This window comes from Candida metapsilosis (genome assembly GCF_017655625.1).
Source record: "Candida metapsilosis strain BP57 chromosome Unknown scaffold1, whole genome shotgun sequence".
Classification (NCBI taxonomy): Eukaryota; Fungi; Ascomycota; class Pichiomycetes; order Serinales; family Debaryomycetaceae; genus Lodderomyces; species Lodderomyces metapsilosis.
The window spans coordinates 3274946-3296962 of NW_027138159.1; the positions used below are offsets into that span (position 1 = coordinate 3274946).

Sequence of the window (22017 nt, forward strand, 5' to 3'; positions counted from 1 at the left end):
TGCAACTACGCAATTATCCCTATGAAGTCTATAAATCTATAAAGAGACAGCTTTCTCGATTATTTCCACTATATCGTCATTATTGTCAACCGCGCCAGCTCTTGACAACCTGAAATCCATGTAACTGTCCAATAGTTTTCTGACTTGTTTGATTAAAACCCCATTTTTACACCAAGTTCTTACCGGAAGCCATTTGTCTAGGATTATACCATTCGAAGGAGTCCCACGAGTGGGATGTAAATCGTATTCAAAGTTCCCACCAAAGAGCAAGGTTGCCAATGTATTTGAGGGTGTGATTCCATTTACGTATAGCTTATTTGAAAAATGAGATGATCTGTAAGCTATGAATGTGTGTTTGGATGCTGGTAATGGCTTATTAAGTGGAATCATTTGTCTTGCCTTGGCAATATCTATTGAACCGTCTTCCCTAGTAATTTGTGACTCAAGCTCTTCATCAATTTCAAATCCAGTGGTGTTTTTACCAAACAATATCGATGATGGATGGATAAACACTCTGGTGGCAGCTAGTGGTGAATCTTCACTAGTAGTATTCTCTTTCTTAACCCAGTATTTTGTCAAGCGGGCATCTGCATCCGCCTCAATAGCTCCCAGTGACGACTTTAAAAACTTTTTAGGTGGATATTGAACTCTAGCCACATTTGGGTAAAATGAACCAATGATGATGGCTCTGATCATGTAATAATTTGGTTGTGAAACCTTTTTCGGTACCATAGACAGCGTGGTGAACCCCATTTCAGATAGCAACTGGTAATATTGTTGTCTTGTTGAAGAAATATCGCGAAGAGAATTGTAAGACAAGCAAGTTTCTGTCATAAACTTCTTGCTCGATGAGTCTAAATAGGCAAGGTAAAGGTTTGCCATTGCGATGAAATCACCCTGATTGTCGCTGTAACTCTCGGTAACAGTCTTGATTTTATCCCTATTCTCCATTGAGTGAACAAATATACTACCAATTGAACTTATCGCTGCCAAAACTGAACAAAAATCAAGGCATCCGAATATGCAGCCTAATAAAAGAAGTTTCCCAGTATGGGGATCTGTAGGCAAGTACGACAAATATTGACCCAATGTAGTAAGTTTTTCTCCTTGAAGGGCACCGACATCTTGCAAAAACGTCTTTGCAGATAATAACGATGACTGGTCTGGAGAGTCCAACCCACTGGCAATGAAATTTTCAACATTCTTTACCCCCATAGACTTTACAATCAAGTACAAGTTTTCCAACCTTACTCTCATAATTTCAGGAATTGGTTGTGGGAGCATGGAGTTTTCGGTATCCTTGGTGTACATATGGTAACAGCTACCGGAAGTAACACGACCTGAACGACCTCTTCTTTGTTTAATTTCCGCTTGAGAGCACCACTCCTCTACTAGCTTGGTTGCATTTAATGAATTGTCAAAGAACATTGACTTTGACCGGCCTGAATCAATCACAACCACACAATCAGGTATAGTAATTGATGTTTCAGCAATGTTTGTAGAGACAACCACTTTCCTCTGTCCACGGGCTGATTGGAACACCTTCTTTTGCTCTTGAGATGATAATGAAGAGTGGAGTGGTAAGGTCCAAAAGTCGCCCAAGCTGTTTATTGCTTTGATTACACGGTTTATTTCGGGAACACCTGGTAGGAAAATCAATATTGAACCCAGATTTTTCTCCCGTATTAGCTTCTTGTCGATGTATTCAACAAGCTGGGCAATCAATTCATAGTTGATGTTTCCGCTCTTGAAAAACGTCGACTCAGCACGTGGTTTTATGACTTCACCACCTACTTCCATAGAGTAATCTAAAGCAGTTAAAATGTCGTCCAAGTAGAAATCCGTTATTGGGAATGTCCTTCCTTCGACATGTTTATGAACCAATGGTTTTTTGAAAAACTCGTTAAATTTGTCCACCTTTATAGTTGCAGACATGAGGATAACTCTCAATTTCGGAAACTTTTTCATAATATCTCTCAAAATTATAAGTAGAAAGTCACTATCCACTGATCTTTCATGTACTTCATCAATGAAGATATAGCCTAGATGGTCAAAAATTGCATGATCTTCTTCCTTGGTGATATTTTGGAGCATTCGAAGTAAAATACCCGTTGTAAGAAAAGTTATCCTTGTTGTCTGGCCAACTTTGTTCTCTCCTCTGATCATGTATCCCGTTTCTTGACCTAATGTGTCCCCTCTTTCTTCTGTAATACGAGCTGCTAATCCAATAGCAGATATACGTCTTGGCTGGGTGCAGAAAATAGTTGTGGAAAAATCTCCTCTTGAATTCAAATCATCAAGAATGTATTGGACAATCTGGGTTGACTTTCCTGATCCTGTCTCACCGGTTATCAACGTGATTGCGTTGTCGTTTATGGTTTTCACAATCTCCTGTGCTTTTTTCCAAACGGGGAGCTTTGATCTATCAGTTAAGGAGTGTTCTAATACTGTTGCCCTGTTTTGATAGGAGGCCCTTATGTCATTTTCATTTTGCTTAACCCTTCTTCTTCCTTTCGAGGTTTTATCGACCCTTGTTTCACCTGCATTTGCTGTCTCCTTTCGGTAATTTACAAGTGGTCCAGGGTTATTAATAACATTGATCATGTTTTCCTCTAACCATTCGATTATTGAAAAAATCATGCACTCTCCAATATGCAAAGTGTCAAGAAGACTTCTGACAATAGACAACTTGACATAATTTGCTAGGTTATACTTTTCCGCCACAATGAGTTGTATTCCGGGGATTTCATTGGGATAGTTGGAGCTTTTGAATACCCTCAACTCAATTACTCCTTCACCGACACCAGTAGGAGTTAAAGGAACAGTTATGCTCTTTTCATCGGATGATATTGCAGCTCTTGTTGAGTCTATAGCTTCTACTTCTTGGTCCCAAATTTCTTGGCTTTGCTCTTCAACCTGGCCATCCTTTGCATCTTTAGCTAGAAGCTTTGTAAGTTGAACAGCTGTTTCAACTTCATCCTCGCCTTTCTCATTGTAAACACGTACAATTTCATCCTCATCAAATCCAGAATTTCTCAACCTTTTCAACACCAACTCCGTTTTCAAATTTTGTGAGATTGTAAGCAGGACTTGCGAATCTTTACTTGACTTGGCAAACATCACAGGCAAGTCGTCTTCTGGTATGTGAAAAATCAACCATTCAAGCGCATCAGTAAATTCGGACCTGTACTGAAGAGCCTCTCTAACGTGACTCTCTCGAAATCCTAGACCAGTTAACTTCTTCACAGCAACATCATCTGTTTGCTTCTTCTCTAGAGAAGTCCATTCCAAGTGTCTTTGGACTGATTTTTCAATTTCAACTCTCATATCAGAAGGAATATCCATCAACGGTGCATGTTGCCATGCTCCTCTCGGTATGAAACTTTTCGTAGTCGGAGCCACAGGCGCCACGGGTTTTTGCCCAATATTAACAACTGGTTTATGAGTCTTTAAATTCTGATTGTCTTTTGCCGTTTGTTCCTTTTCTTTCTCGGCCTTGGCCTTTTGTTGTTCCATAACCACAGAGAAAGGATTGACATTGTATCTCTTATCATGAAGCTTTTTATCATCCTTCAACAATTGCAATCTCTCCTTCTCCAAATCTGACCAGTAATCCCTGAAGATAATTGGAAGCAACATCTTCATGTTTTTGACATAATTTATCCTGTGCAAAACAAACGTTGCAACCATATGTCTAGCCTCATTGCTTGTTTGTCTTGGTGAATACGTGGGTGTGTACTTTACAGTAATGACTTCTTTTGTTTTGGGGTTCTCCCAAGACAATGTGACTATACCAATGTACCCATTAGATCTCCTCATCATATCATATTGGCATTTGTTCCATTTCTGTTTTTGGCAGTGTTCATTGAGTAAGGTAACAGGAAGTTTCCCAGTCCATCCAAAGTTTTCACCCACTACTAGCCCACGAGACGGTTTCTTTATGTCATCAGGAGTGGATTCTTTACTTGATTTTTTCTTCGCTACTGGCTCCACCACTGTCTTGTTTTTGTTCTTGGCCATCCTCCAGGGAAGCGAATTTGGATTGGTAAATTTATTTTTTTTCCTCTCTTTCAAAACTGTGTTGCGAAATCAAGAAATGAAAGAAGATTGACTGGGAATATTGATGATATGGTTGTTCCATAGTGGCATATTCACAGAAAATCACAGTACAATAGATATGGTGTTTATAGAAGAGTGGTTTCTATGGTGTTCTCTGAAGAGTATAATGACTGTCAATTCAAGCTTTCGTGCTACGTCTTCGTGAAACTAACAACGGTATTGACAGCATTTTGGTTGAAATTGCACCCAAAAAAATGAACGATTTTGAAATCCAAAATTACTTGTCCCAGTATAGTAGATGGAGCTCGTAATCAGCACAATGGGTTAAGAAAGCTACAATGGAGTAGAAAGAGCCACTCAAAGCAGAAATTATTGCTTTAGCAACAAAAAAAAAAATTGCACAAAAATATGTGAGATAGACAGGACTCGAACCTGCGACCGTTGGATAGTTCACATACATGATTGGAATCCAAAACTCTACCAGCTGAGCTACTACCCCTTTTCAGCAAAATCTGCGGTCTTTGAAAAAACATCCGAGGTTAGAAAATTTACATAATTCACCCAGTAAAATGATGAATTAGAAGTGGATGCATGGTCTTTTGAAGTGTATATGAATGTGACTCCAATCACAAAGTCCACCGTTGCTTTATTTGCGGATTTGCTGATTTACCTACCAGTTGCGTGTATAAAATAGGACTTTCTATAATTCTAGAGAGAAGTCTTCGAAAAAGTAGCCAGAAACAAAACACATTCCTAAGGCCGATGGTTCCACGTTGGAATTGCATTTACCCATATAGCGGTGCATGTTCCAAGAATCTCATGGAGAGCAGAATAGGAGACCGTTTGCTAAAACTACAATTTAAGTAAAGCTCTTGCAGCAAACGTTGTCAGCGGAGATGCAGGAATAATCTCATAACCTTTTGCACAAGAAAATTAACCAGAGCCTTGCGTAATGAGCTGAATAAACTTTTCTTTGTCTGCTTAACATCCTCTTGCAACATCCACATGTTATCGAAAGCTTGTGAAGGACTCATTGCAATTGCTTAAGTTTCAATTCGCCGAGGCAGAACCTTTGCTTGCTATACTGTTGAACATCAGCAAACTCGGCGAGCTAGACAGCACATTCAATTTAAAAGGTTATGATACCGAGTGAGTTTTCACTAGGCAACCAATGCTCACAAAAGCACCCAAGAGCAACCCAAAATGAGCCCACTTTGAGCATAGCACTGCACGTAGCTACGCTTCCAGAGAGTTTCCTCGTTACGAGACATTGATTAGAGTCGGCTTGAAAGGATTTTTGCGTCGATTCATTCGGCCGTACACAAAAAACCCGAAAATAACGCAAAATAAGAAATGGCACAGCAGAACAAAAAAAGTCGTAATTTACGAATTCATACATGGAGAGCGTAAGCGGCGGTTTACAATAAGAATGAAAAAAAAAAGGTAAAACCAGTTGACATATACTTTAATCACGAGTCAGAGCAACAACTGGCGAGAGATAGTCCCCATCTATTAAGTTTGAACAAATGCATATGAGATCTGTGGGTTGCTTGCGTAGTCAATATGCCAAGGAGCCTTTCTGCATTCGGCCAGCCCTAAAAAGTTAAAATCTTATCATAGTTGTATTTAGTAGCAGTACATCTCTCTGAGAGGTAGGGCTTTAGACTTCTCTGCCCAATCACTGAATTCCATAAACCTTGGCATTGCCAATAGACGCCAATTTTCTTATCTAGAGAATACAATTCTAAGCTCCGAAACTTTTTCCTTCAGGTGAAATCGTCATAAAAGGTAGGATACAGAAATGACATGTGGTGAACTTATCACATCAGAGTTCATCTTGAGGGATTTTTTGTTCTATCAATTCAAAATTGGTTGGAATTCGTGCAGACCCACGAGGACTGTGTTTTTTTTTTTTTCGCAGCAAAAGCCAAGATTTTGTTAATTCTTCCTATACAAACAAAAATCAGACCACTTGGTGGTTTTGCAACACTAGCTAAAACCACTCCATTGTTCACTAGCTTGTCTCATAACTATTAAATCGATGTTGTCGGAAATTGACTTTTGTGGCATTTCCTCATCGGCTGTAAAAAAAAATTGAGAAATTAAGGCCAACGGAAAAAGATGGTTTGGCGGGTGAGATTGTTTCGCTCATCCGGTCAATACCAATCTTGGTGTCCAGTTGACTGACGTTTCTACTCTCAATTGCAAAACCTAAGTGAATGAGGATACACTCTCAATTAAAAGCGGATGGGTTATCTATTAATATATAAACAATTGAAAGTAGAACTAAAGTAACACATTATCTCAAAGTACAAAACAAAATATTGGTGATTAAACAGAACCAGCAGCAAAATCAACTAACTACCTCTCCAAAAATGGTTTATTATTCATAAACGAGTCTTCGTAAGCGCCAACCAAAACATCAAATGCTCCGGGACCTTGGATATTTAGTGGTCCACGTGTAATATCATTGTAAATAGTTTCATCCATTGCCTTGTCTGCCAGTGTATTTGTAGGTGATAAGTCAAAGGAAGGCTGTAGCGACACACCATCACCAATCGCATCGTAGTATTTGTCAATGTCATTGTATCCATTGGCAACGGGAGTAATTGCAGAAGAAGGCTGCGAAACGGAAGACATGTCATGGATCGAACCTGCAGGGGAAATTTCGCCATTGCTATTTCTCTTCTTAAGTTCGAATGATGCCTGGCGACTATGGTGACTTGGCTTGTGAACATGGTGCTGATAACTCTTCAATTTGTTGCTTTGAGTCTGTGAAATTGTTGATGACGATCTGCGAAGAGCAGATACTGTGACAGGGCTATTTGAGGTGAAAATTGATGATGGTGGGGTTGCTGTTGAAGCAGAATTTGGTGCAGATGACAATGAGTGGGCCTCATACTTGTTACTCAATGAAGTGACTGAAGAATTCTTGCTTATTGGTTGATTGCAATAGTTGTTGTAGCTGTTGGAGAATAATGAAGCAGTAAGTGGAATGTGATTGTGACCATCGTATTCAACACTTCGTTGACGTTTATGTTCTTGAGTTTCGTGGATGGAGGGTGGTGAATCACTGTCTACTTCAGACAACAATGGATCATTGGAGAGCCAACGGTCATCAGCATTGAGGTTGAAGTTTCCTGAAAAGCTATGCATTGAAGCAGGCGACACTGGTTCCTCCTTGACCTTTTTCTTGACATAAGACCTTGCTGATGAGCTCGAGTTTGCCCTGTTTACTGGTTTCAAAATTGGCGACGAATGACACTCCATTGGGTTTGAGCCACTACCAGCAAGCTTTTCCATCTTGTGTTCAGCAAACAATTTTGAGGATGTTTGCATATTGTCTTCATTGTAGTTAGCGGCAATATATGCACCTTCCTCCCATTCAATTGGAACATTCTTCAACATGCCACGTTGTTCAATCAAATATGACACAACTTTGTTAATAGGAATAGTGTTGGCCTTGTCCGATTCTTCAATTGATTCTGGTGATGATGCACTATCATCGACTTCCTTCTTGACAAGCAGTTTCTCCTCCTCCTCTTGAATAAGCTCCTCAATGAAAGGCAAGTGTGGTCTCGACAACTCAATCAATGTCTCAAACAGCTTGGATAAGATATCCAATCTTGTTTCCAACAACTCAATGTAACCTGGAGGATGAATCTTTTCCTTAACCTTTCTTTTCTCTGTAAAGACACAAATTTTATTATCAAGCAAGCAACGATTGCAAGGCTTCTTCCCGTCACATTTGGTCTTTTTGATACGGCAGGAGTCACAAGCCTTACCAACTCTCTTCTTCTTAACGTGACAAGCGTGTGAATTGGGTTCGAATTGCATTTCTCGGTCGGAAACAGAAAAAAAACTCGGTGCGGGTTTAGCTTAATAATAATGTTAAGTCCGAAGTTTTGAAAATATGTTTTGATAGATGGAGCTGGTAGAAAGGTTGTAGATGATAAACAAGTGAAGCCGTGTTGAAGTTGAAGAAAATTTCTCCACTTCCCGATATATATATATTTATATATATTATGTGTGATGTAGTTATTTGAGCAAAACAGGTGGTCTGTTTGTTTAACTCGGTATTGCTTTTTATGAGCTTCTTTGGTTTTGTGTATTCTGGGTTATGATGTCGGTTATAAATTGGGAATTAAAACCGCACACCCTTTTGGCTTATGACTTTTTCTATTTTTGTTACCTTCCTCCTTTTTTTAGGTTTCTTTGTTTGAAAAATTTATGTAAGTGAATTAGTAACCAACTAATTAAATTTTTAGTAATGCACTGGAGTTCCGAATATGTATCGTTTACTCGTAAAGCCAATTTCTGTACCTAAGTTGTTCTTTGGTGAGGATGTACTGCTGACTGTTTTTAGTGAAATTAAATAACAGAGTCAACCTTTGAAATTTTAAGGGTATTTTGGCATCTATTTATACCATTTTTACAAAGTATTCGTACCGTAACCACACTTTTACCTTAAGCGCTGGAAATGACAAGTATCGACTGATAAGTAAAGGAGGTGTACATATAACGCATGAATGACTGACTGGTTTATTGTTGGTTTGAAGCCTTTCTGATGTCTTTGTTTTCTTGTTTCTTTTTTCGCAATAACCAAATCTAATGCAAAGTGTGAACACCTTTTTGTGTGGCATATTAGTCTAAACCTTATGCGCAAGTTTCTATTCCCACGAGGTTGTCAGTTTCCTGTATATCCCCCAAAACATACAGCTTAAAGCCTAATTCCGGTTACAGCAAAGGGCTTTCACTTAGTCGAAAAAAAACAACATGCAATTAACGTATGATTAGATTTACACAATGGATACTTTTTTTTTGAGCAATAATTTCTTATCTAAACAATAAAGATGATCTGACTTCACTTAGATCAAGAAATCACTCTTTGAAACTGAGAAGAAAAAGACTTATTAGTGGGCCAACTCTTAATGTTTTGTCTGCTACGTCTTACTTTTGTGCTGGCTATGATGCTCTAGCCCAGCCAAAATTCTGGCAATTCATTTGGCTTGGCGGGCGTCAGAGAGTGCACTGAAAATGTATAATATAGGAAATGTCCTTCGTTTGTGTAAGCTCATGTATCTCAGCACCGCTAACCTCTACAGTATGTCAAGAAGCCATATTATTAAGCACAAGATTCGATTTCGCTAGATTGTTCTAGACTGTTAAAGAATAAATCAAAGAAGCAAAGAGAAACTACTTTTGTGTACATTGTGCGTTGATAATATTTTAGTAATTGTACATTGTGCATAAATCTCAGGTTTCTTTTTATTTAGGCCACTCGAAGGTTTCCTTGGCCCTGTTGCTTCACATTCTCCATCGAAAACCGCCTTTCCAATCCATCTAACCAAACTCACAGACAGATACGTGCAAACATCAAGCCTAAATAGGAAATATGATGATGTGGCAGAAGCTCTATATTTAGCACCAGAAGTACAGGTGGTTTTTCGAATCGTCGCAGGATGAACAACTCATACCGCCTTGGAAAACGTGGAAAATAGTTTACATTACAGGAAATGGAGATATATCCATCCTTTCTTTGGTGTGAATAAAATGGTCCTGGCTTAGGATGGCGACCACGAAGGTGGGCAGGTTCAAAAATCTTGCGATTCAAAGAACTTACGATCGGCCCCAAATCTTTCACGCCAAGGCGTTTGCAACCGAAACTCAACCCCCCCTCCGGATGCACTAGCCTCTTATCTGCAAAACAAGGCAGATACGGAAAGAGTTGAGATTTCTGGGTTTAGTCTTGGCGCAAAACACTACGATTGTGTTCCTTCTCGCTTTCGTCTTCCCAATCGAACGAGAAAATTTACGAACTTTCATCAAGAGAAGAAACCAGGTATTTAGGCGTTGCCTCTTTTTCGTAGCTTCCTAAGGCAATTCTGTGTCAACTTAAAAATATGTTGTTTCCGCTTTCTAATGGTGATTCACCTATTTTAAAGTGATGTGACCATTGTATTGGTAAATATAACAAGAATTACGGATAAATATCTTTGAACTTTATTGTTCCGGACAAGAAAAAAAGAAGAGCTATCAAACTTTACCGAAAGAAAACGGTACGAGAGAAAATACAAGTTCCAGGACCTCAAAACAACTCTTTTCAACCACATGCGATCCATTGTCAAGAACATAGCTGTCTGGGAATCGGTAACACAGTGCCGTCGTGTCCCTGTGCTAGAAATTTTGATTATACTTTGATTACACAAAAGTTTTATAAAGAAACAATAACGTTAGTATTAATGTACAGCGTTTATTTATACTTCAACTAGTCTGAGTGGAGTGCTAAGAGTTAGCTCAAATCCTTTCAAGCTCAGGTAAATGCAAATTACTCGAATCAGAAGTTGACAAGCACCAAATTGATGGCAGAGATAGTGTACCCGGTTTAGATTTTGCACACTTGGCAACTTATAGCGAGCAAATCGAGCGGGGTAGACTAATGAGTTTCGAGAAGTGGGTTCAGTCAATTTCGAGAAAGGCACAACTTTAACTTTCAAAGTATAGCATTGTGTCCTTTCTTTGTTTAATACAGTCCGAAGTGCTTCAGGTTATTGTAATTCCTCTATTGTGGGAATAATCCTGCCCTCGAAACATGATTGTAGCTTTATCGTACCTCGGGCTGCCCCGAAGTTAACATTCTTCTTTGAGACAAGTAAAATCTATAATTCGGCTGTGAGGTGTACAGAAAGCATACAATTGGGGTGTTTTTCTCCAAATGGGGAAGGTAAACTCATAGAAATGTACATCAAGCATATGTAAAAGTTCTCCTTTTGTACTTAAAAACAGCAGGTATTTGACAAAAGCTTAATATACGAGAAAGGGTTGCAAGTCTCCGCCTTACTACAATGTCAGGAGAAGACGAGCAAATTCCATGACTCCACTTTCTCTTTTCTTGAAAAGAACGTCAAATGATGTGACAAATGCACAGTCTAAATTAAAGCAGGGGCGTGCCTTTTCCTTACCTCAAGTGTGATTGTCAGAGCCCGCCTTGTACACATAGTCAGCTCTACAGTTGATTGAAATCTTAGTTTATGCTGGATGGAAATAAGAAAAAAAAAATGACATTCCCGTCAAAAAGCTTCTGCTCGTGCAGTCAACATGTGGTTTTCGCAAATGGGCTGTTTCTACTTTCTTGTGTGTAGTAGTCAAGGCGCGTGTAGTATTCTGAGCCTTCCATTGTAAATGAAGTGAACTTCTCGTGTCTTTGTACTTGAAATAAACCAGGCGGGAGCAGCTTACAACCATGGAATGGTTGCAATAATATCTCAAAAATGTTTCCTTATTGTGTCTACAATTTTTGGTTTGTGTAAGAAAATGAAAATCTATAGCGACAAATGCACGCTAAAATAGAGGAATGTGTACAAAACAATGCTTAGAGAGAATTGTGTCTTTCACTATTCGGGGATATACTATATAAGCCACACTTCATAGGGGGTGTTAGCTTGTAAAAAGCATTGAACAAAGCTGATTTGAGAAGGGTTGAATTCTAGAAACTTTAGTCGTAGATAAATGCTAAACCCTTTTGTGACAGAAGTTATTCGTAACAATTGGAATGTGACAACATTCCAGACTGATAAATGGCTGGCAATAGGAGAGTTATGGGTTTGTGTACAGTTCTATTGTTTGGTATAGAATATGACAAGACGACATTGTTTTTGGTCAGTGTTAATGTACGACTCACGCTTGTAGATGAAGATTACTTGCAATGCACTAGAACATTGCTGTATGGTAGTGATTAAAGCTAAATTGTCTTCCTATCTGTAAGTAGGTGTGAGTTTATTGTACCACTCTTTACTGGAGTTCAAGCACAGAAAGTTCTCCTTGACTCTCATAAAACACAGCAACTACAGATTAAAAGACAATGAAGCATATAGCTTTCTGTGGTAGCTCTGCCCACCCTGCATTTCTTGACTAAACTAAATCTAGAATTGTAATTCTCACAGAGAAACAAAGAGAGGTTGTATAATTTCGGCTTTTCTCTTGCCATTGTTACCTCGGAAGTCTACATTTAATACTCAAAACACAGTAACCAAAATATAGCTCATCTTGCATTTTACATACAAAACTACCCTCGGGAGTCGAATTTGCTCTTATCACGCTATATGCATTTCTTTGTTTTCTCTGCATACTATTTGACTTCCGGTACGGGAAATTTAATTGCTTGCATAAATTACCCTCGAAATTCAAATTTGTTGCCTCATTTGTTACATTACATGCATAAGGTGGTAAATAGAGACCTATCACGTTATTCAGAGTTGCTTTATGGAATTGTTGAGGTGGATAAGCAACAGCAAGTACAAATTGTACTGCTTGCTTCAACAGCTATTCGCCTTTCTCTGAAGCTGCCTCACCCCCCATTTCCTAGTTTTAACACAAATGCAAGTCTCTTATTTACTGCCTCTCACTCATAGTTTCTTTTGTGTGGGTTGTAATTTGCTACTCAGATCCTTAAGATTTTGCTGGTATCTGGTTGTCATCGCAACCCAAAAAAAGGGAAGTGTGTGGGTGCAAAAGCGAGAAAATGAAAAGCAACTGATGAACCGTGTGATAAACCATATTAACCAAGCCATCTGATGATCTGCAAGATGATGGAGCTAAGCTAGAGCAATCATGGTTGTGGTTAAACAGAATTGTAGACTCAATTGACTTGTAAGTGTCTGAAAATTAGCGCCTCACAGGGTGCCTATAAGAAATTGTGCATACTATCGAACTCGTTTCTACTTGCCACAATTACTACAGATTAGAGACTCTGTGTTAAGGTTAAGGAGCAGAGCTCAGGCGAGTGGCGCCTTTCATTGACAGCAGGCGTCAAACGTTTGCCATAGCCGAAAATACCGGACTACACTTTGGTTGAATTCGCTGTACACAAAGTTGAAGAGAGTGTTAGATAGTCAATACGACAATATTGCTCTTAGAAGATGATTGGATTGAAAATTAGTGGCTCTGCATCTACACTTCCTTTATTCTAAAGCTGATTCTCCGCGAAATTAACTGAGCGAAATTAGTATATGCCTCTATTCAAACAAGAGTCCCTTGAGTGGCATTCCAATAGCAAACTATGTTTGTGTTGGCATAGTGGGTTTTGCGCTCTGTGGATAGAGTCTATATAGTTTTAATCGCTCGGGAGTTAATTTAGAGTGAACCAACGAGAGATTATTTTATTTCTCGCGGAATAGATTTGCGGCCAAAAAAGAAAAATTAAAATGGAAAAAAAAAGGGGAACAAAATCGAGCGGAAAAATGCCTAGCTGACCACAACCAAATGAAATGATCATTGTTTAATGAGCAATCTTGGACCGCGCGGTTTTTTTTTAAAAAAAGGACTTACAGTGAATCGGGTATAGGGTATCCACGTAGCCGCATTGTTACTTGCCACCATTGTTCAATTATCCGGAGTAATTAATCTATATATGCACCAATACTTAGTGAACATATCGTACATATATATCAGACACTTTGTGTTAGGGAAGGTTTTCTAACAATCAGATGGTGTTGACTTACAGGAAATTATTATAAATACCTACAACGATCCAAACTTCTCTTCGGGGTTATCAAACCTTACCCAGCAAAGAATTACTTCGTTAAAGTTACAAAATCAATATGTCTGACGTTAATACTACTGTTTTTACATACAATTATTCCAGTAACATGCAAGATCCCAAACAAACTCCCGACATTTTCATATTATTCATCAAAGTAGAAGTGGATGGAGAGGTTGTGAAGTTTTTACACGTTGCTAGCAAATAGGGAATGGTGTAGCTAGGGTACGCTGCTTTTACCTTTCAATTCATTGTCACAAATGAAATCAGTTCGCTACAAAGCTGGGTTTTGTGAGGCGAGTTATTTTTGTATCTTTGTTTTTAGACTTTTTTAATTCATATTCCTGTAAATGATTTAGTGTAGTTCTTATTCGAAACGACGAAGCATTGACTTTTTTTGAAAGTGATTGGCGATCCATGACTTACTACTTTTAAGGTGTATTCGGTTATCCTGTAACACCCAAAAGAGACATTAAAGCGGGCGCAGAAATAGCTGCAAAAAAAAAATGTGAGATAGACAGGACTCGAACCTGCGACCGTTGGATAGTTCACGTACATGATTGGAATCCAAAACTCTACCAGCTGAGCTACTACCCCAAAATCACAAAAAAAACATGACTAGTCCAAACACCTTGCTAAAATGTATTACTCTATTAGGCAATTTAGAGCGGCTTTTGTCGGCGATTCTCTGCCCTGAAAACCAATAGAGGCCGCGATACAGTGTTAAGAAGAGCTTCTCAACAGCTGCAACATATCAGAAGTTGTATAATGTAATGGCAACCTGTCTAGTTAAGAGCGAGACGGCTCGTACTCAACAACAAGACACAACTTGTGGCGACGATCATTTGAATTGGGAAGCTTCGCCCATTTGAGCTTCCTTCGGAGCGCTCAGTTACTCCATTACATCCACACTTATCACCTGTGCTCTTCCTCTGTCAACCAAGATTTTTCTTATCTACAGACCAATTTAAAGTTAGTTTTTATTGTATTTTTCTTTCGTCTTGAATTTCCTGTTTAGGCGAAAAATTGAAAAGATATCAGCAAAAAAAAAAAACGACTTCGCAATATCAAAAACCGGAAATGTTGCATTGCTCTTGATCTACCAGAAAAAAAAAAAAAAAGATAGCAAAAAGCCCTAACTTGACCTTCTTCTTCCATCAGACCTCCCTCCCTTTCCCTCAGCAATGGTCAGAGCAACAATCAAGTCAGGAACAATCAATATACTAAACACCATTATAGGTGCTGGGATCTTGACGATGCCGTATGGTCTACGCGCCAATGGACTATTGTTTGGATCAATTTTGATTCTATGGTCAGCTTGTGCATCCGCATTTGGTCTTTATTTGCAGAATAAAGTGGCAAGATATACAGGACAACGAGGATCAGTATCATATTTCAGTCTTGCTCAAGTAACGTATCCGAAATTATCAATCGTGTTTGATTCGGCAATTCTGATTAAATGTTTTGGTGTTGGTGTTTCATATTTGGTTGTTATTGGTGATTTAATGCCCAAGATTATGGAGACGTTGGAAGTGAGTTCCGATTCAATTTTCATGAATCGTAAATTTTGGATTTCGGCATTTATGGCATGTATTGTTGCACCATTGTCATTTTTGAAAAAATTGAGCAGTTTGAAATATACTAGCATTATGGCATTATTTTCAGTTGCGTATTTGATTTTCTTGGTGGTTAGTAGTTACCTTGAGATTGCAGCTGGTGTTGAAAAGGCTCACGATGTTGATGTTGAAAAGTTTCACCCTTTCCCAGCTAAACATATGGATTGGTATGGACCATTGAGTTGGAAGCAAACATTGAGCTCATTCCCCATGTTTGTGTTTGCTTATACTTGTCATCAAAACATGTTTGCCATCATCAATGAATTGAAACCGGATGAAAAGGATGGATCACAAACTAGACAATCGAATTTGATCATTCGTAACTCGATTTTGACTGCCTTGGCTAGTTATTTAATTGTTGCTATTTTTGGCTACTTGACCTATGGTCGTGAAGTTGAACCAAATATTATTGCCATGTATCCACGTGCTTCCATCAGCACTTTAATTGGAAGGTTGTGCATTGTGGTTATGGTTAGTTTATCTTTCCCATTGCAATGCCATCCTTGCAGGGGATCAATCAACCATGTGATACATTTCATTAGTCAAGGTGTTGAAAATGCCAAACTAAGACACTTGCATAAACGTCATCGTTTGTTGGATGATGGTGATGGAGTTGGTAGTGGCTACTCATCCACAGTTGCATCAGATGTAGAAAGTGTTAGCTCCTTTGCCGACATTACCGCAGTCTCATCAATAATCTCAACAACTCCAATGGAAGGTGCTCGTGATACTGCTGGACATGCACCAATTATTGTGCCCATGTCAACTAGAAAATTTTACATCATCACCACCACCATTGTGGTACTTAGTTATATAGTGGCACTTTCAGTCACTTCATTGGCCACTGTCCTTGCATTTGTGGGCAGCACAGGCTCAACATCAATTTCATTCATCTTGCCTGGATTGTTTGGTTATTTATTGATGAAACCATTACACCCAGGAGCTAGCCTTTCGCCATTGGAGAAATTTTGCAAATATGGTGGATTATTCATGGTCATTTATGGTTTCTTTGTTATGATTGTTTGTCTTGGGACTACTATCATCTTAGGCTGAGAAGGCAACGGCTTGTAGACGTTTATATGTATAGAAATAAGAAATGCAAAATCGATAAATCACAAAATCTGTAAACCGCCAGAAGCAGAAGACGAAGAAGAGAAAAAAAAAAAAATTAGAACAACAGAAAACAAATCTTTGGACAAACAAAACATCCATTCTAGCCATCACCCCCTAATGTCCTTTTTAAATAGTTCTCCATCCACATCAAGTGCATCAAGCACAGCTACAGGACAAGAACTAGTCAATGACATACTAGTCAATAACCCCCCAGAGGATTCAATTGAAGATATATCCTTCTCACCACAACAAGATCTCCTTGCTGTTGCTAGTTGGGATAAAAAAGTCCGAATTTACGAAATCGACCCAAATACAGGCAACAACCAAGGGAAAGCACTTTATGAGCACAATGCACCTGTTTTCTCAGCGCGATGGTCTACCGATGGGACTAAAGTGGTTAGTGGTGGTGCTGATAATCAAGTCAAGATTTTTGACCTTGCGACGCAACAACAACAACAAATTGGTCAACATGATGCGCCAGTTCGGTCAGTGAGGTATGTTGAATGTGGACCGACTAATACACCTGTGGTTGCTAGTGGATCTTGGGATAAGACTTTGAGATATTGGGATATGAGATCTCCAACTCCTGTCAGCACAATCAATCTTCCTGAGAGATGTTATTGTATGGATTCGTCACAAAAGTTGCTTGTGGTTGGATGTGCTGATAGACACATTGCTATTATCGATTTAAACAATCCTCAACAAATTTTCAAAACTACTCAATCGCCATTGAAATGGCAAACGAGAACTGTTGCATGTTATCCTCAAGCCAATGGGTTCGCAGTTGGATCGATTGAAGGTAGATGTGCCATTCAATACATTGCAGAAGCTGAACAGAAAAAGTTTGGGTTTTCATTCAAGTGTCATAGGAAATCCGGTACAGGAACAAGTACAGGATTATCACGTACAACAAGCAGCTCAAGTGAATCACAAGCATATCCAGTCAATTCAATTTCATTCCATCCAGTCTATGGTACCTTCAGTACTGCTGGTTCAGATGGTACTTTTTGCTTTTGGGATAAAGATGCCAAGCAAAGATTGAAGCTGTTTCCAGAATTGCCAGGTACGGTATTATCTACTGCTTTCAATAAAACTGGATCTATATTTGCCTATGCTGTGAGTTATGATTGGTCGATGGGGTACCAAGGTAACAGACTGGATTATCCTACTTTTATAAAACTACACCCAACTAAGGATATTGAAGTTAAGCAAAAGAACAAGAGGTAGGACAAAATAGATTGGGGGATTCACACTTGTATAGACGAATAAAGGAGTTACCTCTTGGGATAGTGTAGGCTTGAGATTGACGATAAAGTCGAGCAAGAAGGTTAAAGTACTCTAGTGTAGGCTTGATATTGACGATAAAGGTGGGGGGCTTGAGCAGAAAGGTTACACTTTAGTGCGGCGTGTATGACAAGAAAACTTGTGGTGCGATAGATATGTATATTTATATGTCCTTCTTTATACCATTGGATAGTCTTCCTTTATACAACAAACCAAGCTTTCTGTAAGTCCTCGGTTAAATACCAGCTGAGGCGAAGTTTTCCTGTATGTTCGTGAAATTTTTCAAATTTTCAATTTTTCAATTTTTCTTCATTCCGACATTTACCGTACCCCACATTATTTGTGTTTCCTTGAATCCCCGAAAAACCCATACGGCAGTTGCAAAAGGACACAAAAAAAAGAGGAACTTTACAGAAGCAGTTGTTAAACTAAAAGCGTATATTATTGTAGATACCTCTGGGCTGCTCTATGGAGCATTGGTACATTCCCAATCGGTAGGTTCATAAGCATCTGGTTGATCAACCAATTTCACTTCATCTGGAGTCAATTCAAAATCATTTACATCCAAATTGGTCTTTAATCTTGAAGGAGTCTTGGTTTTAGGTAATGGAATATAACCCTTTTGTAATGACCATTTAATCAAAATTTGAGCTGGTGATTTATTATATTTTGTCATAATCTCTTGGAATTGAGGACTATTTTCTTGTAACTTGTATCCATGAGTTAATGGAGCATAAGCTTCAACATGAATATCTTTGCTTAAACACCATTGAGCCAAATCTTGACGCATACACCAGGGACTTATTTCAATTTGATTTATAGCTGGTGGGGTTTCTATGGAAGGGTCTTCAAGTATCTCTTCAATGTGATGTTGTCCATAGTTTGATACACCAATGTTTTTCAACTTACCTTGTTTCAAAGCTTGTTCCATGACTTTATAGCTTTCCAATCTCTTTTCTTTACCAGGTAATGGTGAATGAATTAGTAATAAGTCAATGTATTTTAATGATCCAATTTGTTGCATCATTGTATTTATAGCTTTCTCGGTGTTTGATTTACCCAATTGACTATTCCACAACTTTGTAGTGTAGAAAACATCCGATCGTTTGACTTCTGGGTGGTCCTCTAAGTACTTGGCAATTCCATCAATAACTTCCTGTTCGTTACCATAAAGTACAGCAGTATCGAAATGACGATATCCAACATCCAATGCTTCATATACAATCTTGCTTGTTTGTGACCTGGGGATATCATAACATCCTAACCCGATTGATGGAATTTTGTTGCCGCTGTTTAATTGAATAAGTCTATATGACATGGTGTGAAGGTGAGATTGCTTTTGATGGGAGTATTGTGGCGCAGGCAGTGAAGCAGTCTTTCCCTCAGTTTTATATAATAATTTCCATCGTTATCAGTTTTTGATTGCTGTCAAATTAAATTAAAAAAAGTCCGCAACTTGTGGTGGATCTGGCGGGTAAATCGTCAATTTTCAAACTGACGTAATGAAGCATATTTTGGGAATTGTTGTAGCTTCTTGTTAACTGTATCCTGCACAATGTAATAAAATCTGTAGGGGCTTTAGAGAGAAAGAAAGGGGTGTGTGTGTAAAACATGCACGTGAATAATGGCCAAGTTCTTTTAAGGAGGTTTTAACCACTGAGGTTTTTCAAAAGTTCTAGAAGCTTCGAAGGAAGAAAAACAATTTTGGTTTTTTTATGGGGTGATTAGGAAAGAAACAAAAAAGGAGACGGATCAAGCCATTCAATTGAGTTTGCAAGAGATGGAGATTGTTGATCCGATATTAAAAATGTAGAACTCCAAGGTCCGGCTAGAGAGAGAGAGAAATAATAAGATGGATTGGTATACTCCATGTAAAAATAATAATAAAGTAACTCAATTGCTTGTTGCTGTCGGACTGTAGATAGTCGAACCGCACGGAGGGTGATCAGTAGATTTCGGACTTTTGTTGCTATAATATAGAGATGAATAAGGCTAATATCCGATGGAAATTCAGTGGACGATTATGACCCGGCGGTATGACACTTTGAAAGAAAAACTGTGGTCGTGTACTTTTGCTCAAAAAGCAAATAACTAACCAACAACACAAAATGTAACACAAAACGATGTCTAAAAGTATCACGTTGACCCGAACAACTCCTAAAAAACTCCCAATTCTTCTCTCCCTATTTGCCCAATTGAAATTTATAAATACCAATTGAAATTTCATTCAACAAAAAAAAAATACCTAAACTTATTTTACTCTTCTTTTCTTTCTACAAATTCAATTGAGTTTTATATAATCACACACTACAATTACAAAAAATGGCTATTAAAGTTGGTATTAACGGTTTCGGAAGAATTGGACGTATTGTCTTGAGAATTGCTTTGCAAAGAAAAGACATTGAAGTTGTCGCTGTCAATGATCCATTCATTGCTCCAGACTATGCTGCTTACATGTTCAAGTACGACTCAACCCACGGTAGATACAAGGGTGAAGTCAAGTCTGAAGGTGACAACTTGATTATTGATGGTCACAAGATTAAGGTTCATGGTGAAAAAGACCCAGCCTCAATTCCATGGGGTAAAGATGGTGTTGACTACGTTATTGAATCCACTGGTGTCTTTACCACTCTTGAAGGTGCTCGTAAACACATTGATGGTGGTGCCAAGAAGGTGGTCATTACCGCTCCATCTAAAGATGGTCCAATGTATGTTGTTGGTGTCAATGATGACAAACTTAACAAGGATGAAGATGTCATCTCCAACGCTTCATGTACCACCAACTGTTTGGCCCCATTGGCTAAGGTTATCAATGACAAGTTTGGTATTAAGGATGGTTTGATGACCACTGTTCACTCCATCACTGCTACTCAAAAGACTGTTGATGGTCCATCCCACAAGGACTGGAGAGGAGGAAGAACTGCTTCTGGTAACATTATTCCATCCTCTACTGGTGCTGCCAAGGCTGTCGGTAAGGTTATCCCACAATTGAATGGTAAATTGACTGGTATGTCATTGAGAGTCCCAACTGTTGATGTTTCCGTTGTTGACTTGACTGTCAACTTGGAAAAGGCTACTTCATACGAAGAAATTGCCAAGACCATCAAGGAAGCTGCTGAAGGTCCATTGAAGGGAGTTTTGGGTTACACTGAAGATGCTGTTGTCTCTACTGATTTCTTGGGTTCTTCATACTCTTCAATCTTTGATGAAAAAGCTGGTATCTTGTTGACCCCAACTTTCGTCAAGTTGATTGCTTGGTACGATAACGAATTCGGTTACTCCACCAGAGTTGTTGACTTGTTGGAAAAATTTGCCAAGGTCAATGGAAATTAACTATCCGTGAAGTTGTAAAAGAAAGACTGTGAGAGAGATTATATATAGCTAGCTATAGTATTTAACACAGATCATATTAATGTATGGCTTTCATAAAAAAAGAAAAAACTAATTGTAAGTTGTAGTTACCGCAAGATTTTTTCTTCATTTAACATGCATCAATTGGTGAGCAGCTACATAGAGGGAACCATCTTCAAGCTATACAGAGCTAGTGGACTACCATTTACAGATCGATTACTGAGAGAAGACAAGGAGTCCATTGTCACTAAATTGGCAAAGTATTTGTATCAAATATACCAGCAGAATATATCCACATATGAAGAAGATATCATAGCTCGATACAGTTCCTATCGGGACGTTGCCATAGAGATTACCACAATCAGTGGATCAATAGGAGACATACGGTACTTGATCATCAAGTCAAGGAATAGTCGACTTTTGCCACGACAAACGTTGGTGTTTTCAGGAACTAAAGAAAGTACTTTGTTATTGAATAGAGTTACCTCCAAGCTGGATGTTAATGATTATCTACTAAAGTTACTACAACTTCAAACTGATTCAGTATATGCTGAGTATGATGAGGTGCCACTGAAAGTGATTCCTTTGGTGATCAACAAGCTCCTGTTGAATTTTAATAATTTACGACTAGTTTATGGAATCCACCAACTGTCCGGTTTACTCAAAACTATAGAACTTGAAGTCCCACACGCTGATTTGAATACATTACGACAACAGAATGGTGACTTGTATACCAATATTTGCCAGTTTATGTATAATTGTTCAAAAATACACTTTAACAAGTTGAAAGTAAAGAGGCTTACCAGTGACGTGATTAATATTTCAAGTGATGGTAGGATCAAGTTCAATAGAATGAGTAACGACAATGACAGTGATGAGAAGATGGCAGATGAAGATGGTGGTGCATTACTCATTTTGAAGTTATTTCATTTGGCGCTTAATGAAGTGTAGTTTTGCAAATCTAGCATAACCGAGATCCATAGGTAGGTTTATATTCGTATATATCGGTATTAACTTTAAAAAGGCCAAGAAAGAAAGTGTAAATAAAGAAAGATC

The 22017-nt window shown here is 38.5% G+C and overlaps 7 protein-coding genes across 7 annotated transcripts; 4 read left to right on the forward strand and 3 right to left on the reverse strand. All coding sequences in view use genetic code 12, as the record gives it.

The window, feature by feature from the left end:
- Positions 1–36: 36 nt before the first annotated feature.
- Positions 37–4020, reverse strand: I9W82_001453 (putative helicase; the record flags this gene model as incomplete). The annotated part of the gene is made up of 1 exon (XM_067690200.1): positions 37–4020. One exon carries the CDS (start codon positions 4018–4020, stop codon positions 37–39), a length of 3984 nt encoding a protein of 1327 aa, XP_067551474.1.
- A 2400-nt stretch (positions 4021–6420) lies between these two features.
- On the reverse strand, positions 6421–7896 carry FCR1 (Fcr1p; the record flags this gene model as incomplete). The annotated part of the gene is made up of 1 exon (XM_067690201.1): positions 6421–7896. One exon carries the CDS (start codon positions 7894–7896, stop codon positions 6421–6423), a length of 1476 nt encoding a protein of 491 aa, XP_067551475.1.
- Positions 7897–14781: 6885 nt separating this feature from the next.
- Positions 14782–16266, forward strand: I9W82_001455 (uncharacterized protein; the record flags this gene model as incomplete). The annotated part of the gene is made up of 1 exon (XM_067690202.1): positions 14782–16266. The coding sequence occupies one exon, from the start codon at positions 14782–14784 to the stop codon at positions 16264–16266; it is 1485 nt and encodes a 494-aa protein (XP_067551476.1).
- Positions 16267–16443: 177 nt separating this feature from the next.
- GLE2 (RNA export factor) lies at positions 16444–17553 on the forward strand (the record flags this gene model as incomplete). Its single annotated transcript, XM_067690203.1, has 1 exon — positions 16444–17553. One exon carries the CDS (start codon positions 16444–16446, stop codon positions 17551–17553), a length of 1110 nt encoding a protein of 369 aa, XP_067551477.1.
- Positions 17554–18076: 523 nt separating this feature from the next.
- I9W82_001457 (aldo-keto reductase superfamily protein) lies at positions 18077–18928 on the reverse strand (the record flags this gene model as incomplete). The annotated part of the gene is made up of 1 exon (XM_067690204.1): positions 18077–18928. The coding sequence occupies one exon, from the start codon at positions 18926–18928 to the stop codon at positions 18077–18079; it is 852 nt and encodes a 283-aa protein (XP_067551478.1).
- Positions 18929–19932: 1004 nt separating this feature from the next.
- Positions 19933–20943, forward strand: TDH3 (glyceraldehyde-3-phosphate dehydrogenase (phosphorylating); the record flags this gene model as incomplete). Its single annotated transcript, XM_067690205.1, has 1 exon — positions 19933–20943. One exon carries the CDS (start codon positions 19933–19935, stop codon positions 20941–20943), a length of 1011 nt encoding a protein of 336 aa, XP_067551479.1.
- Positions 20944–21096: 153 nt separating this feature from the next.
- Positions 21097–21912, forward strand: I9W82_001459 (uncharacterized protein; the record flags this gene model as incomplete). Its single annotated transcript, XM_067690206.1, has 1 exon — positions 21097–21912. The coding sequence occupies one exon, from the start codon at positions 21097–21099 to the stop codon at positions 21910–21912; it is 816 nt and encodes a 271-aa protein (XP_067551480.1).
- Positions 21913–22017: the final 105 nt, after the last annotated feature.